The 16,853-nt window shown below is 43.2% G+C and overlaps 1 protein-coding gene across 2 annotated transcripts in view; it reads right to left on the bottom strand.

Annotated features, from left to right (window-relative positions):
* Nucleotides 1-16,853, bottom strand: part of KIF13B (kinesin family member 13B) — a 265,652-nt gene that overhangs the window by 109,752 nt on the left and 139,047 nt on the right. For both annotated transcript variants that reach the window (XM_080674636.1, XM_080674635.1), the window contains exons 15-21: nt 16,300-16,386; nt 14,532-14,722; nt 12,829-13,039; nt 11,803-11,965; nt 6,877-7,023; nt 5,116-5,265; nt 4,693-4,821 (exon numbers count right to left, since the gene is read on the bottom strand). In XM_080674636.1, coding sequence (XP_080530762.1) covers nt 4,693-4,821; nt 5,116-5,265; nt 6,877-7,023; nt 11,803-11,965; nt 12,829-13,039; nt 14,532-14,722; nt 16,300-16,386 — 1,078 coding nt within the window. The remainder of the gene's footprint in view (nt 1-4,692; nt 4,822-5,115; nt 5,266-6,876; nt 7,024-11,802; nt 11,966-12,828; nt 13,040-14,531; nt 14,723-16,299; nt 16,387-16,853) is intronic.

Raw genomic sequence — 16,853 nt, 5'->3', positions numbered from 1 at the left:
TCAGGATACCACAGACTTCAATCAGCTCACCACTGCTCAAGATACTGGAGCCCAACAATGTCAGAAGACATTGATGTGGCTTAGAATTTTAAAATACACTAATTGTATCTAACGTAATTGAAAATATCAATATGTTATTATGTACAAACTTTCTTTCACCCCAGAAAAATAAACCCAGGCTTCTTTTATGGGCTGGTGACACTCTCTTTACCCATGCAATAAAAGTGTCCCCAGACTGGTTTGGTTTGTTTTTTCTAATAATATTTTGTTTGCTATCACTCAGTTTATTTGTCTTCCTCCTTTTATACAAAAGGCCATTATATGCTCAGAATATGGTCTCTAAAAACCACTTTCCATTAAAAGGAATCAGGTTCCCTGGAGAAATGACTAATTCCAGGTCTAGGAGAGGAAATGTACAGGATGAGACCAGAATATTCATCGTATCTGAATGCAAGAAAGCTAGCAGAGTTTATATTAAGGTTGTGTCAAAGGATTAAAAAACCAACTGAAGAGGCCCCACAGGCCAAAGATGGGATCATCTGAACTTCAATATAGGCAATGAATACAATGGATTGAAACACATCAAATATATTTAAACCTAAAAGTTCATAATGATATTAAAACTAAAATCAAAAAGAAATTTCCTTGGCTGCTTTTGGATATTAGTAGGAAAATCAATTCATTATTTTGAAAATCTGTAAATAATGGGAGAGACTGGAACATTTACCATAGCAAAATAGTTGATAATAGAAAGATTCTCTCTATAGAAGTATTCCAGCTAATAACTGAAGGAAAAATAGAATTATAGCATCATTCTTTTCTAATACCTAATGAAATATCTAGGTAATGAACACCAATGATTGCTAACCACCTTGAAAGGGAACCAGTCATAATGTACCTTCTGATGGAAAAATAATGAAGTATCCTCTCTACTCCTCTCCTCATACATTGCCTGTATATCTACATAGCAATTAATGAAAAATACAGCATAACATGTTAAATAATACCAATCAGTAAAATGAAGACTCTGAGAAAATATAAGATAATAGCCCATTTTCTAAAATAAATTGTAGGATAAGAGAGGATGAGAGACAAAGAGAAACAGAGAGGAAGAACACCCACAAGTGACTGAGCCTAAAGATTAAGACAGACTTCAGAGACATGTCAACTAAGACAATCAAAAAAACTGACTGGACAGTTCATGATATTTAAGAAAGCATTCATTTTTTATTATGATATTTTAGTTTTATTTGATCTTTTTAAGTACTCTTTTTTGTTGTGTTAATCCTCCCTGAGGATATTTTTTCATTGATTTTTAGAGAGAGTGGAAGCGAAAGGGAGAGACAGAGAGAGAGAAACATCAATGTGAGAGAGACACATCAATTGGTTGCCTCCCACATGTGCCCCAACCAGGGCCAGGGATCGAGTTTCGATCAAGGTACGTGCCTTTGACTGGAATGGAACCTGGGACCCTTCAGTCCATGGGTTGACGCTCTATCCACTGAGCCAAACTGGCTAGGGCAAGTACTCTTCTTTTGGAGATACTATTTATAGACTAGAGGCCTGGTGCACGAAATCTGTGCATGGGTAGGGTCCCTAGGCCTGGCCAGCGATCAGGGCCAATCTGTGGGGTGAATGGTGGGGCGATTGGGGGTCCCCACTGGCACCCGCTTTGGTTGGCCTGGCACTGCCCACTCGCCTGACACACCCCCTGCTGCAGCCACCGGTTGGGGCCTGCAGGCTGGGGGCAGCTCCTGCGTTGTCTGCCCCCTAGTGGTCAGTGCACATCATAGCGACCAGTCCATCTGCTAGTCGTTCCACAGTTTGGTAGATTTGCATATTAGACTTTTATTATATAGGATGAAATATGATGTCTGGAATTGCTTAAAAATAATCCAAGGGAAGGAGTCAGTGCAGGAGTGGCTTAGGTGTATGAATGGAACAAGACTGACCATGAGTTGATAATTGTCCAGGGAGGATGACTGAGGATCAATAACACTTTTCTCACTACTTTTATGTTTGATATCCTCCACTAAAAAAAAAAAAATCTTCAGATTTTTAAACTTTATTTTTTTAAAAAGCTTGTAACCCACTACTTCTTAACAGTGATAAAGATAAATTTTCCAAATGAGATAGTATCCTTTGTGTTACTTTACTAATGGTAAACTCACACAGTTGATCTTTCACACAGCTGCAATTACTGGTCCATCACCTTTAAAATGGACCATATGGAGTCATCAAGCCTATGTCTCCATCTTTGATAATCCTATAACCTTAAAGGACATGGTAGCAAAACAAGTACAATACAATAAAGAGTAACCTTTTAGGGAATTAAGAATCCCCTCCTGAAGCAATTGACTTAAAACGTATGAGGCCTTCTTAATATATGCAAAGACCTACAGAAAGTAGGCCAACTCTAACAGCCTTAGCTTCCCCATGCCTGGCAGCTAATGACTATTTTCAATATCAACTTCCATCCTAGAAACATGTGCTAAGACCCAGGACTGGACATAGGATAGATTATGAAGTAAGAGTTCAGGTCAGGCTTCTTCTACTTCACATTTGAAAGGTCTTGTACACTGTTCCAATGCCCCTTGCTAATTTCTCTTCCTCAAAAACTTTTTAACTGGTTTCTCTGTGATTCTTAAGCAATGGCAGGATGGCCCACTGGAGTAGATTTGGAAATGTCTGAGGGGATTTTTTTTCCATTGTCATGAGTGTCAGAGGTGGCACTACCTCTGCTGACTGTGACGACAGGAATGTGATAACCTACCTAAAATCTACCGAGCAATTTCCCATGAAAATGCCATAGCTCCTTCTGGGATAAGAGTTGTACATAACACACTCTCCTTCAAGTTCACTTGGAATTTCATTTTTCCAGAAATTTTCCTCAGACCTTACTATCAGAATCAATTACCTCTCCTCTGTGTCCCAGAATGTCTGGCCTACCTCCCTCAGAGCACCAGGGTTACACAACATTGGAGTCTTCTGTTCACTTGTGTGCCCCCCTTACACATAGGCACGAACCACACAGAGTGCTCCTTGAGAGTTGGAATCCTGTCTTGTTCATCTTCATATTTGTAGTGCCTGGCACAATGTCTGACAGATAACACACAACCCATAGCCCATGAATGGCATGCATGGGAAGAGCAGGAAGAAAACGGCTTGCAATTAGGACATGACAATAGCATAGACAAAGGCACGTGGGGGAAGAGGGAGAAAAAAATCATAGAAAAACAGGGTGAAGAGTGACTATGGCAGGAGCATAGGAAGAGGACTGTGGCTGGAATACATTTCTATCATCAGCAGGAATCAAGAGGCCTGAGATGTGTGAAAAAACTGAGCTTCTCTATAAAAAAAGTTCCAATAAACACAAATCCATATAAATTTGGAGTGAAATGGCCCAGAGGAAAGAGGTAACCTCTCCAAGGCTTCACAGCAGAAGATAGTGTAAGTACCTGGCTAACCAGGACATCAGAATCTATCCTATATAATAAAAGGCTAATATGCAAATAGTCCAAACAGTGGAACAACCGAATAGCCTAACAGCCGGTCGCTATGACATGCACTGACCACCAGGGGGCATGTGCAAAACATGGCAGGCGTTGGCCGTGGCAGGATGGTGGAGCAGATGAGCAGGGGCGCCAGACCAAGGTGGGGCGCCAGTTGCTGTCATCCAGGCAAGCCTCTGGTGGTTGCTGAAAATTCTTTGTTTCCGCACGCTGCGGTCCTCCCTGGCACTTGCACCTGCTGCCAGCGCCAGCCCCGCTTGCACCCACAGCTGGCACCAGAGCCACCGCTCGCACCCGATGCCAGTGCCCGGTGCTGGTCCCAATCACTCGGCACCAGCAGTGGTTGCAAATGGTGGCTGCTGTCCCTGATCGTGCCTGAGGGCTTCTCCACCTGCCCCTGCCCCTACTCCTGAGGGGCAATCGGGGCAGCAGCCGCCACTCGCACCTACTGACAGTGCCTGGAGCCGGTCCCAATCACTCCGCACCAGCAGCGGGTGAGAGTGATGGCTGCCAGACCTGATCACCCCTGAGGGCTTCTCCACCTCACACCCTCTGAAGGCACCAACCCTGATTGCACCTGCTGCTGGTGCCAGCCCCAATCGCTCTGCACCATCAGCGGGTGCAAGTGGGGCTGGCGCCGTCAGCATGTGGAAGCAGTGGCAGTGGGAGCGGGGCTACCAGCAGACAAGGAACTGGGGGCCGGGCAGGGGCACGGAGGATGGGCCAAGACCCGCTCCTGTGCCTAACACAGCCTCGCAGCCCACAGTTCCTTTCAAGGTGCACAAATTCGTGCACTGGGTCCCTAGTATATATATAAAAGCCTAATACGCAAATTGTCCCCTCAGGAGTTCGACTGCTTTCTATGACGTGCACTGACCACCACCACCATGGGGCGGCACGGAACGAAGAAAGGCCCCAACCGGCAGCTGGTAGCCAGGGAAGGAAGGCCCCAGCTGGCAGGCGGAAGGCCCCGTTCGACCCTGATCGCCTGCCAGGCCTAGGGACCCTACCTGTGCATAAATTTCGTGCACTGGGCCTCTAGTATATGATGAAATACTAAATGCTAAAGATTTCAAGATAGCTATTTTCAATTTGAAGAACACAATATTTATCATCTAAATACCCACAACCCTCAAAATCCATCACACTTATCCTACTTGTAAATGAAATGGGGTCTTACCATGCATGTGAGTTTGTTCTCATGGGTCTCCTTATCAAAGGAGGTATCTGCAGAGTCATCTCCTCCGGCAATCCTTTCCGCAATGTCACCACTGATCCGCATCACCTCAACATGCAGCCGACCTGCCACCTGCAACAATGAGGGAAAAGCAGGTCCTTTTTCCAGAGTTTGTTATTTCTTCTGCTTTAGAGTCAAGTGGTTAGGTTACTGGTAAATGAGAATTTAGAAGCCTAGGTTCTAATAGTTCCTTTCCTCCAAAGTATTTGGAATAATCACCATAAGGCACTATAAAAACACAGGTATTAATAACACATATAGCTATTGCTTGTTATTATTGATGAAAAATGGTAACTATATATTATCAATACTCTACTGTTCAGTGAACCATTCTCTGCAGGATAAAGGCATGCATATGACACTAACCTCTCCTTTCTGGTTGACAATTGGTACAGCATATTGTAACTTCACATCATAGAAGAGGGACTCAAGGAAGACATTCGCCACCCCAATGAGACTGTGATTTTCCTGCTCATCATAGAATGGATCGGCACGCTTGAAGTAAGACCGTATTACCTTCAAAAAGATTCGGAACATACAACCTCAGAAAATCAACTAAAATAAAATGAATTCAACCCACCACTTTTTGATGCACTCTAATAAAGTCATTAAACTCTGCTGAAGTATAGCACTGTATTGTGCTTCTCTCTCTCTCCCTTCCCCATTCCTATTTTAGAATAAATGGTCAGCATTATTCACCCATGAGAGAGCAATCCCCATAATGCCATTACTTTTCTTTCTTTTTTCTTTGATTTTAAAAATTTATTTTTTAATTACAGTTGACATACAATACTATTAGTTTTAGATATATAGCATAGTGGTACCTTATGTACCTTATGAAGTGATCACTCCAATTAGCCTAGTACCCATCTAACACCATACATAGTTATTACAGTATTATTAACTATATTCCCTATGCTATACTTTACATCCCTGTGACTATGCCATTACTTTCATCATTCCTTCTCCTTTACCTGGAAATCTTGCCATGAAAACACTGAAGACATACACTGACTACAAAAAGAAGTAAAATGTATAGGAGAACTCTTCATTTTTCATTCATATCTACTCTACTTGTTCCTACAAGAATATAGATATGTTGGTACTAATGAGAAGTGACCCCTTATAGGAGAGTGGTGTGATGGGTCTTTTTGTAATTGCTATTAATGTTGTTTTATTTCTACGTTGAAATAGGAGAGGAATACACAAGAAAATAAAAATATATTTTAAGAAAAACATCTATAATAATAAAAGCGTAATATGCTAATTATACCAGACGTCCTTCCGGACAACCTTCTGGACGAAGTCAGGGCTGGGAGGGAAGCCCAGGTCCTGGGTGCCTGCCAGCGGCCGGAGAGGGAAGCTCAGGTCCCAGGTGCCAGAGGGAAGCCAGTGCTGGCAGCCGGGAGAAGGAAGGCCTACTCTTGCATGAATTTCGTGCATTGGGCCTCTAGTGTCATATAAAGTAAAAATTCATTTTTACTGATGACAATTTGGAAAACAGGAAGCTAAGGAATTAAAACAACTCTATGCGAACACAGGAGTGTTGAAAATATGTAAAAATATGCACAATACATCTTTCTATTTTAAATATGTACAGTATACAGCTGGCCTAAGTGAGAAAACCGGCAACTTGAGGGGATGGTACCAGGGTCCATCTATGGCACCTACTTAAGGTCAAGACACCTTCAAAATATGTTCTTAATAGTATAAATGTTAAGGTATCACTGATGTTCAATTAACAAAACAAATATTGTAGGTGTATTACCTACAGAGTTAAAGTGTTGAGAAATGAGAAGAGCATGATCTCTGTTCTAAATAAATTCACAGTGCAGTCTGGGAGACAGAAACACGTAACAACTACAGAAGTGAGTATGGAATATAGAAAATTCTACCAGAAATCCAGAGGATACAAAATGAGGAAGAGAACAAAAGAAGATGCCAGAACAATGGGTTATTAAAATTTTTGGTTAACTAAACAACTTAGAGGATTAAAATAAATATCCTAGAAATAAGCTTACTATTTTGGAAAAATGAACAATTTTCCCCTAAAATGGGTAGGCTCATTCTGAAATGCTTGGTTCCTTCTCTGAGTACGAGCTAAGTAATTTTTCTCAAATAACTTACTGGGGTATCTTCTTCACACTCCTTCCACTCCTGATAAAGGTCTCTCATATCCAACAACCTGTTGTCCAATTTTTCCAAGGACCAAGTCTGCTTTCCTTTTCCTTTTCTTCTCACCTGGATTGCAGGTTCGCTAAGAAGAGAGCCTCGCTGCAAAGACAGGGAGAGTGACTAAGTGAAACACAAAGATATCCGTAATGGAAGTTCACCCTGAACATTCTATAACTATCAGTCAACTGTCATCAACCAAAACTGAAACAGCTCTCATACATTATTCAACTCATTGCAAAGTTTCCCAGAAATCTCAAAGCTTAATATAATGCCTTTATATCCAAGTGCTACCAAAATTAAAATATTGCAGTCAGATATAAATGTAAATTTAAAACACAAAAGACAAGACCATGTGTAATGGGAGTCAAAAATGTTTTATTTGGGCCATCATATGACCACCGAATATCAGTGGGTAGAAAGAGAGTCATAAATATTGAATGGCAGGGCACAGTTTTCTGGGACGGGTGGTTAAGAAAGTATCTTTCACTTTCCAAAGTTTAAATTTTTCTGAATGAGTAACATCTTAATGTCATACAAAACACAAAATGTTTACAAGAGTAAACTAAAAAGTATCCCATTTACCCATTTGAAGGCAATAAATTATATCAATTTCTAAATACATATAGTTTAAATGTAAAATTAAAACAGTATAGAACAAGACAGAGATGCTAGTTGCACAGCACTGTGAATCTACTAAATGCCACAGAATTGTTCACTTTAAAACGGTTAATTTTGCTATGTGAATTTCACCTCAAAAAAAGAATTTCATTAAAAATTTTCCAGCTTATAAAAACAATGTGTGTTTAATGTAGAAAAATGTTTAAACTTTCTAAAACAACAAAGTAGAAACAAAATGCCCCTGTTCATCTCTCCCAGAGATAACAATTTATCTAATGTCAATTATCTAATCAAATTTAGATTTATTGGATAAATTTATCAACTGTTCTGCTATGTCTACTTAGAACTTTGGAGAATTATGAAATACACCAATGGTGCTTAACATCTTGCCTATAATCATTTCAAAAATAAAAAAATAAAAACAAGAGAAGTTACATAATGAAACAAAGATTTTAGAATTCTGAAGGTCAAAAATCACCCTTCTCTGACCTACAGTAAAGGCCCTTTCACCTTATATTCAGCTGGGTAGGGAATAAATACAAAAGTTTCACTGGTGATTTGTAGGGAGTAGCTTTTCAGGGGGACAATACCAGAACTGGGACTAAATGGCAATGAGCAATATGCATCATGACATGGTCCTACTGCAAATAACTAAGACAGGGACTGGAAAAAGAAAAAGAAGAAATCTCTGTCCCTTACCAAAAATTGCCAGACAAAGGCGGGTACAAAGCCAGGAGTAAGGACCAGAAAAAACAGCATCACAGCATGGACAGGACATTAAATAAAATAAGAATTTTCAAGTACAAAAAAAAAAAAAAAAAAAGGTTTGCTGGATAAAAGCATGCAAGACCCAGCCTGAGTTAAGGAGACTATCTCCTTAAGAAATACTTCCTTGTTCAACTCCTCTTTCTAGCTGAAATCTGAAAATGCTAACTATTAAATAAACTAGAGGCCTGGTGCACGAAATGCATGGATGGGGGGTGGGGGGGTTCCTCAGCCCAGCCTGCACCCTCTCCAATCTGGGACCCCTCGAGGAATGTCCAACTGCCCATTTAGGCCCGATCCCACCACCGGGATTGGGCCTAAATGGGCAGTCGGACATCCCTCTCACAATCCAGGACTGCTGGCTCCCAACTGCTCTCCTGCCTGCCTTCCTGATTGCCCCTATCCGCTTCAGCCTGCCAGCCTGATCACCCCCTAACCACTCCCCTGCCAGCCTGATTGATGCCTAACTGCTCCCCTGCCAGCCTGTTTGCCCTAACTGCTCTCCCCTGCCAGCCTGGTCACCCCTAACTGCCCTCCCCTGCAGGCCTGGTCACCCCTAACTGCTCTCCCCTGCAGGCCTGGTCTCCCCCAACTGCTCTCCCCTGCAGGCCTGGGACCCCCCAACTGCCCTTCCCTGCAGGCCCGGTCACCCCCAACTTCCCTCCTCTGCTGGCCTGGACACCCCTAACTGCCCTCCCCTGCAGGCTTGATCGCCCCCAACTGCCCTCCCTTGCAGGCCTGGTCCCTCCCAACTGCCCTCCCCTGCTGGCCTGATCGCCCACAACTGCCCTCCCTTGCAGGCCTGGTCCCTCCCTACTGCCCTCCCCTGCTGGCCTGATCGCCCACAACTGCCCTCCCTTGCAGGCCTGGTCCCTCCCAACTGCCCTCCCCTGCTGGCCATCTTGTGGTGGCCATCTTGTGTCCACATGGGGGCAGGATCTTTGACCACATGGGGGCAGCCATCTTGTGTGTTGGAGTGATGGTCAATCTGCATATTACTCTTTTATTAGATAAGATAGAGGCCTGGTGCATGGGTGGGGGCCAGCTGGTTTGCCCTGAAGGGTGTCCCAGATCAGGGTGGGGGTTCCCTTGAGGCGTGGGGTGGCCTGGGTGAGGGGCCTGTGGTGGTTTGCAGGCTGGCCACGCACCCCCGGCGATCCAATTGGAGGCCCTGGTATCTGGGATTTATTTATCTTCTACAATTGAAACTCTGTAGCCTGGAGCGGAGCCAAGGCTCCTGCTCGCTCCGTGGCAGCAGCCATTTCTGTTGGGATTTATTTATCTTCTATAATTGAAACTTGGCAGCCTTAAGCAGAGGCCAAGACAGGCCAGGGCTGCAGAAGCTTGGCTTCCTCCATCGCCAGGGGCAACCCTAGCCTCCTGCTCTCTCCAGCTCCATGGCTGCCGCCATTTTTGTTGGGATTTATTTAAATTCTATAATTGAAACTTTGTAGCCTTAAGTGGAGGCCTGGGCCCACCAGGGTGTGTGAAAAGCTTGGCTTCCTCCATCACTGGGGAAACCCAAGCCTCCTTCCTGCTCTCTCTGTGGCCACAGCCATCTTGGTTGGGGTTAATTTACATACTCGCTCCTGATTGGCTGGTGGGCATGGCTTGTGGGTGTAGCGGAGTGAGGGTTAATTTGCATATTACTCTTTTATTAGATAGGATAATGGAGGGGATTAGTAGCCATTTATTAATAATTAGAGGCCCAGTGCAGATTCATGCACTGATGGGTTCACTCAGCGTGGCCTGTGCCCTCTCACAATCCGGGACCCCTCGGGGGATGTTGGATAGCCTGTTTGGGCCTGATCCCCGCATGCCCAATCCAGACAGGAGGGAGCCCGATCCCAGCAGGCCTGATCCCTGCAGGCCCGATCCCCACAGGACCGATCCAGATAGGAGGCAGCCTGATCCTGTACATTGAGCATTTGTCCCCTGGTGGTCAGTGTTCATCATAACGACTGGTTGACCGGTCATTTGGTCACTTAGGCTTTCATATATATACTAGAGGCCCAGTGCACGAAATTCGTGCATGGGGGGGTCCCTCACCCCAGCCTGCACCCTCTCTAATCTGGGACCCCTTGAGGGATGTCCGACTGGGCCTAAATGGGTGGTTGGACATCCCTCTCACAATCCAGGACTGCTGGCTCCCAACTGCCCTCCCCTGAAGGCCTGGTCCCCCCCAACTGCCCTCCCCTGCTGGCCTGGTCCCTCCCAACTGCCCTCCCCTGCAGGCCTGGTCCCTCCCAACTGCCCTCCCCTGCTGGCCTGGTCCCCCCCAACTGCCCTCCTCTGCCAGCCCGGTCACCCCTAACTGCCCTCCTTGCTTGCCTGATCGCCCACAACTGCCCTCCCCTGCAGGCCTGGTCCCCCTCAACTGCCCTCCCCTGCAAGCCTGGTCCCCCCCAACTGCCCTCCCCTGCAGCCCTGGGTCCCCCCCAACTGCCCTCCCTTGCTGGCCTGGTCTCCCCCAACTGCCCTCCTCTGCCAGCCTGGTCACCCCCAACTGCCCTCCTCTGCTGGCCTGGTCACCTCTAACTTCCCACAACTGCCCTCCCTCGCAGGCCATCTTGTGGTGGCAAACTTGTGGCAGCCATCTTGGAGCAGCCATCTTTGACCACATGGGGGTGGCCATCTTGTGTCTTGGTGTGATAGTCAATTTGCATATTACTCTTTTATTAGATAGGATATAGATGGCTATTCACTCCCTGCAATGTGCATCATCTCTATCAGCAAAAAAAAAAAAAAAAAAAAAGGCATAAACACACTGTATCAGGTGTCCAGGAGAAGAGAGTTACTTCTAGGTGTTGACCTAGATGCCTTAGGCAGGGTTGCTTCTTTCAACAGAGCCCAGGCCAGGATACACAGAAAAGGGCTGCAGTCATGCTTAATGGGGAAAAAAATAGCCCCAGTTCAGTTTTTTTCAACTCAAACAACCTTACTCTTCTTAGTCTTCTAGAAGAAACTGAGCCCTATACCTTTCACCATGATTGGCTTTCCTCTAATATTTTTCATCTGTGAATTCCAACTGCACCCATGGTTTGTCCTACAAATACCAACAAGCAAAATAAAGTTCTAAGTGAGTAAAATCTTTCAAACTACGCACAGAATATTAAAAGATAATTCTCGCCCTGCCAGTGTTGCTCAGTGGTTGAGTGCTAACCCATGAAACAGGAGGACACCAGTTCGATTCCTGGTCAGGGCACATGCCTGGGTTGTGGGCTTGATCCCCAGTAGGATGCATGCAGGAGGCAGCAATGAATGATTCTTCTTTCCCTCTCCCTTCATCTCTCTGAAATGAATAAAAACTAAAACCACTACAACAAAAAAAATAAACACAACAAAAAAACAGAGGAGGACAAGTGTAAAGAGATCTGGATTGTCGGGGTATAGATAGGGATGAGGCCAAACACACTGGCATTTAAGTAAACACTAGTGAAATATAAAGCAGCTTTATTCAACAATATCTATTTTTTCCATTAATGGCCACCTCACCTTCCTGTTGGCATCGAGGCTGGAGGCTAGAATCTGTAGGGTTACTTTATACTCTGTTCTTTTATCCAGTTCTTCTGCAATGTAATTAGCTTCTCTCACCAACAGATTGGCTTTAACAATTTGTTCTCTTAGCCTCATCAGGCTGTTATTCAGTGTTGCTTCTCTTTAAAAAAAAAAAAAAAAAATAGGGGCAGCACATGAGAATATTATACAGTACATGACATGTTAATGCCAAACTGCCAACCAAGCTTTACAACTGTCTTTCACACACAGGGAATACATCACTGACACCGACCCATGCATGTGCTTGTATCTGGGCTATGTTATAAGCACTGGCTCTCGCTCGTGTAACACACAGGCCCTAGGATAGGGCAGTACTTCCAAAACTTGACTGTGTATAAATCAACTGAGGATCTTGATAAACTGAAGATGTTGACTCAGTAGGTCTGTGGAGGGGCCTAAAATGCCCTATTTCTATCAATCCCTAGGTGACAGAGATGCTGCCTGTCTGCAGACCAAACTCTGAATAGCAAGAGGTTAGTTAAATACAGTCTGTAACCACGAATAAGACATTTTAGTGCAATGCTAATTAGCCAGTATAGAGATCAAACTTGCAATCTGAATCTCATTAGCACCATGCTTTACCTACCTGAGCTAATCAGTCCACCTTTCTTTTTTTTCCTTTTTAAAAAAAGCATATACCCAAGCTCCAGAACCTAAAGTATAATACAATAACAGAGTGTAATTTCTAAACACAAATACTTGTTTATTCACATCCAAAAGCCATACAAACTAAAAACAGGGCAGCACCAAACATGGGCAGCTTTAAATAAGTCAATATAAATGGACAATTTCCCTTTTTTTTTTTTCAAAAAATGAAAAAAATAAAAAGATAATGCCAAGTGGTTCTTAGCTGTGCCACTCTCTTCTAATATGATTCTTTCTAAAGTAATATCTAAATGTTTCCACTGTGTATCTTAACCTAGGTGTTATATGCATACAATGAAGGCCCAAGGCACCACCTACCTCTCTTCAGCCCACTGTCTCAATCGCTGCTGAGCGCTGGGGGACTGGAAAGAAAACCTGTCTGAGCTGCGACAGTTTTGTTTCTCAGGAGACAGCCTTCTTCGTAGCTGCTCCAATTCATGCTCATACATAAGTCTCTGGCGCTCTAATGCGGATCGTTTTTCTTCTTCATGCTGTTGTTCTACGCTGTTCAATATTGATTGCATTGGATCTAAACATGATTTTTAAAAAGGTAAATAATGAAAAAGGTAAACTATACAACACAATCTATTTCAAGTATTATTCTATACTAAAGGACCAGTGCACGAAATTCGTGCACGGATGCGGTCCCTAGTCCTCGCCGGCGATCAAAGCATGAGCATCTGGCATGGAAGGGCAGGTCCCAGCTGACCTCTGGGCCCTGGGCAGCACCTGGGCCCTTGGGCCCTCATGCGCCTGCCTCCACCTGAGTCACAGCACCTGAGTCCCCACGCAAAGATGTAGTGAGCGCATCCAGATGCCACAGTCTGGGGTGCAGCGTGGCCTCTGGACCGCCCAGCATTGCAGCACGAAAGCTGGACGGGCAACGCGCTCTCTCCCAGCCGGCCTTGCAGACCAGCTCCTGCACGAACCCACGGGGAGCCCAACTGGCCACTGTGGTTCGGCCGGCTGCAGCCCGGCTCACCCAGAAGAGGCTGCACAGGTGTGGGGCAGGCTCCTCGCAGGCACCCAGCACCTGAGCGCGGGGGCTTCCCAGTGCACGAGCCCTGGCATCCCAGGGGAGGGTAGCAGGGGGAGTGAGAGCGAGCTCGGTGACACCCCACATTCTCACCACACCTCCATCCCCGTCACCCCTGCCCCCAGGTAGCCGGTGAGAGGTCACAGCGAGTCGCCAACGCCCACCCTGTTCCGCGCTGCCCTCTGGTGGTCAGCGCATGTCATAGCGAGCGGTCGAACTCCTGGTCTCCCAGTCGAATTCCCGGTTGAACGACAGCCAAGGGGACAATTTGCATATTAGGCTTTTATTATATAGGATTGTTGTTTGTCATCCTAATAAAAATAAGATTTTTAAAGAGAGTTTGGAATAAACTTAGCTTTCCTTGCTCTCAATTACTTATCTTCTGTTCTGTCAGATCTATGCCAAACTACCTTCCATACAGAAGAAGCAGGTCTACATGTTCCACACGTAACCTAAGAGACCGTTTAATGCTCCAGAAATCCACTACAATAATGAGCCAGTGATAATCAAGCTTCAAACCTGAGAAATTCTATCAATGAGAACATAGTTTGCAGTGCTTTGTAGATCAAGGCAGAAAGAATGCAAGTTTTTATAAATATAATAAATTAAAATCAAAGACATGAAAAGGATAGCATAAGGAGAAAAACTAAAGAATTCCTTTTTAACATTTAAAGCATCTCAGTTATAAACATTTTTAACTCTCCACCAACTTTAAAAGAAACTGAGACCAAAGAGATAATTACCAGAAAAAAGAGGGAGGATGGGTGAAAAGAGGAAGGGGAATATAGTCAATAATATTGTGTTAAGTTTACGTGGTGACTAGAATTAGGGGATGTTCACACTGTAACGTGTAAAAATGTTGAATCACCATATTGTACACCTGAAACTAATATAACCAATATAAGATGGTATACCAACTCTACTTAAATAAAAAAATTAATTCCATCTAAAAATAGATTCTAAAATGCACAACAGATCTGCTCACCATTATTAGCCAGAGCCTTCATGGTAACCTCCATCTGTGCATATTCATAGTTGAAGTTGATTTCACTGGATACCTCGCTGGAGGAGTCTCCGTCTACATCTAGCTGCTCAGAACTGGTATCATTCTTGATGGAGGTATCTTGTTCCTCATCCTCTCGATCTACTTTCTTTTTCTTTTTAGGCAAATTCAATCTAGGGGAAAAAAGATCACTTTTAAAATAAAGACATACACATTCATTCATTAAATACTGGCATTTGCTAGAGGTCAAGGGGATACCATTTAATATAAGGTGATTACTCAGTTTATATTCAAGTAGTGGAAAGAAAACACACATATTAATGCAAATAATTACAACAGAGAGTATGATACAATGCCACATAACTATTACAAGCTAGGAGAAGTTATGAATGAAACAACAGAGGGATACACAAAATTTGTATAGTATTAGTTCTGAGGAATAAACTCTGAAAAGATCAAATTAACCAAAGTATGAAGGCTTTGAATACTAAGCCAAGCAATTTATACTTGATTTAGTTTGAGAAAAAAAAAAAAGTATTTCCACACACTTTGTACCCCTCTACCCTTTCTTCAATAATCAAAATACCATCTGGCCTACAAGCAAAGGATCTTCACGAATTATAAGAAAAGTCAGTTTGATATCTAAAACACAATGACCAGTTACAGGAAGAAAAAAGGACTTGGTTTTAATTTTATACAATATCCAGCTGCTTTTCCCTGCCAACACAACACCAATTTTGTATGAGAAACAATGTGTGCAGTCCCAGGTCTACACACAGCCAGCCTCCCTTTCAGCCAAGAAGCAAATTCCAGCAAATGAGACCTAAGTGGAAGGTTGCTGGGCACTCGGAGAAGGCTTCTGGAATGGTATGGCCATCTTTAGACCATGAGAAATGTCAAGACTATGACAAGACTCCTGCCATAACATTTTTGAGGGGCTTAGCCAATGCCAACAGCCATTTTCCTTTGGACTTCTTGTTTTGTCAAAGAAATAAACTATCTATTTAAGTCACTACAGTCAAGTTTGCTGCTAATTGCAGCTAAAAGTAATACAATCCCTATTTATAAAATTTTTAATAAACAGCCCTAACCGGTGTGGTTCAGTGGATAGAGCGTCGGCCTGTGGACTGAGCGGCCCAGGTTCGATTCCGGTTAAGGGCATGTACCTTGGTTGCAGGCACATCCCCAGTAGGGAGTATGCAGGAGGCAGCTGAATCGATGTTTCTCTCTCATCGATGTTTCTAACTCTCTATCCCTCTCCCTTCTTCTCTGTAAAAAATCAATAAAATATATATGTTTTAAATTTTAATAAACAACAAAAAAGATAGCGTATCAGAAAAAAATTAATGAATTTTTATAGTAGATGGCAAAACAATCATCTTCCACTGAGAAATAAAAAGGAAAAAATCTGTAAGTAAACCATTTTTCCTGAGTGTATGGTTCATATGTTTCTTGGGCTACAAGCAAACACATATACAGCTGGGGCAAAAGTAGGTGTACAGTTGTTAGTACGTGAAACAGTTTATTCTTGTTTTATTATTTATTATATTATTTTCCGTAAGAACAACAGTACACCTACTTTTGCCCTACCATGAATATAGTATATAAATACATCTTTAGAAAATAAGTAAATATTATACCCTAAAATATATCATGTTTATGGAGTTATATTCACTTTTCAATATATATGCTTCTATTTCAGAGTATAGTCTTCAATAATCCTCCTTAAGAGCCATGAATAATATCATACCTGAAGAAGTGGTTGTTTCCCCATAATATCCTGTCCCCATGGTGTAGCTGTATAGGACTAGACACGGAAGAGCCATTTACAAATGTTCTGTGGGGAGAAGAGGTCAAATATGTAAACAACAATTATCACATTTTCTCCTCTAATTTTCCAGGACCACAGAGATCTGTTTACCAGAAAAAATAAATTAATCATTCCCCAAAATAAAACCTGCCGTTGGTGAATTTTATTATTTATATCTACTCTTTTGCTAATTTACCTAAAATGCTTATGGTACTAAGTACAATAATTATCCTCTGTTTTTCAAAGTTCTAAATTTGTTATATAACATTACAGACAAAAATAGGAAGATTGTAGCAGTATACATTACAATGAAAACAAGTATGTCCAATTTCGTGGACAAAAAAAGCCAGTCAACAAAGGGGACGCTAAAAGTAGCTACAGATATCAGTAATAAGAAATGAGAGCGCCCTAACCGGTTTGGCTCAGTGGATAGAGCGTTGGCCTGCGGACGAAAGGGTCCCAGGTTCAATTCCGGCCAAGGGCATGTACCTTGG

The sequence above is a fragment of the Plecotus auritus genome (genome assembly GCF_963455305.1).
Source record: "Plecotus auritus genome assembly, chromosome: 6".
Taxonomy (NCBI): domain Eukaryota; kingdom Metazoa; phylum Chordata; class Mammalia; order Chiroptera; family Vespertilionidae; genus Plecotus; species Plecotus auritus.
Note: the sequence above shows the minus strand (reverse complement) of the source record. Positions and strands in the feature narration are given on the sequence as shown.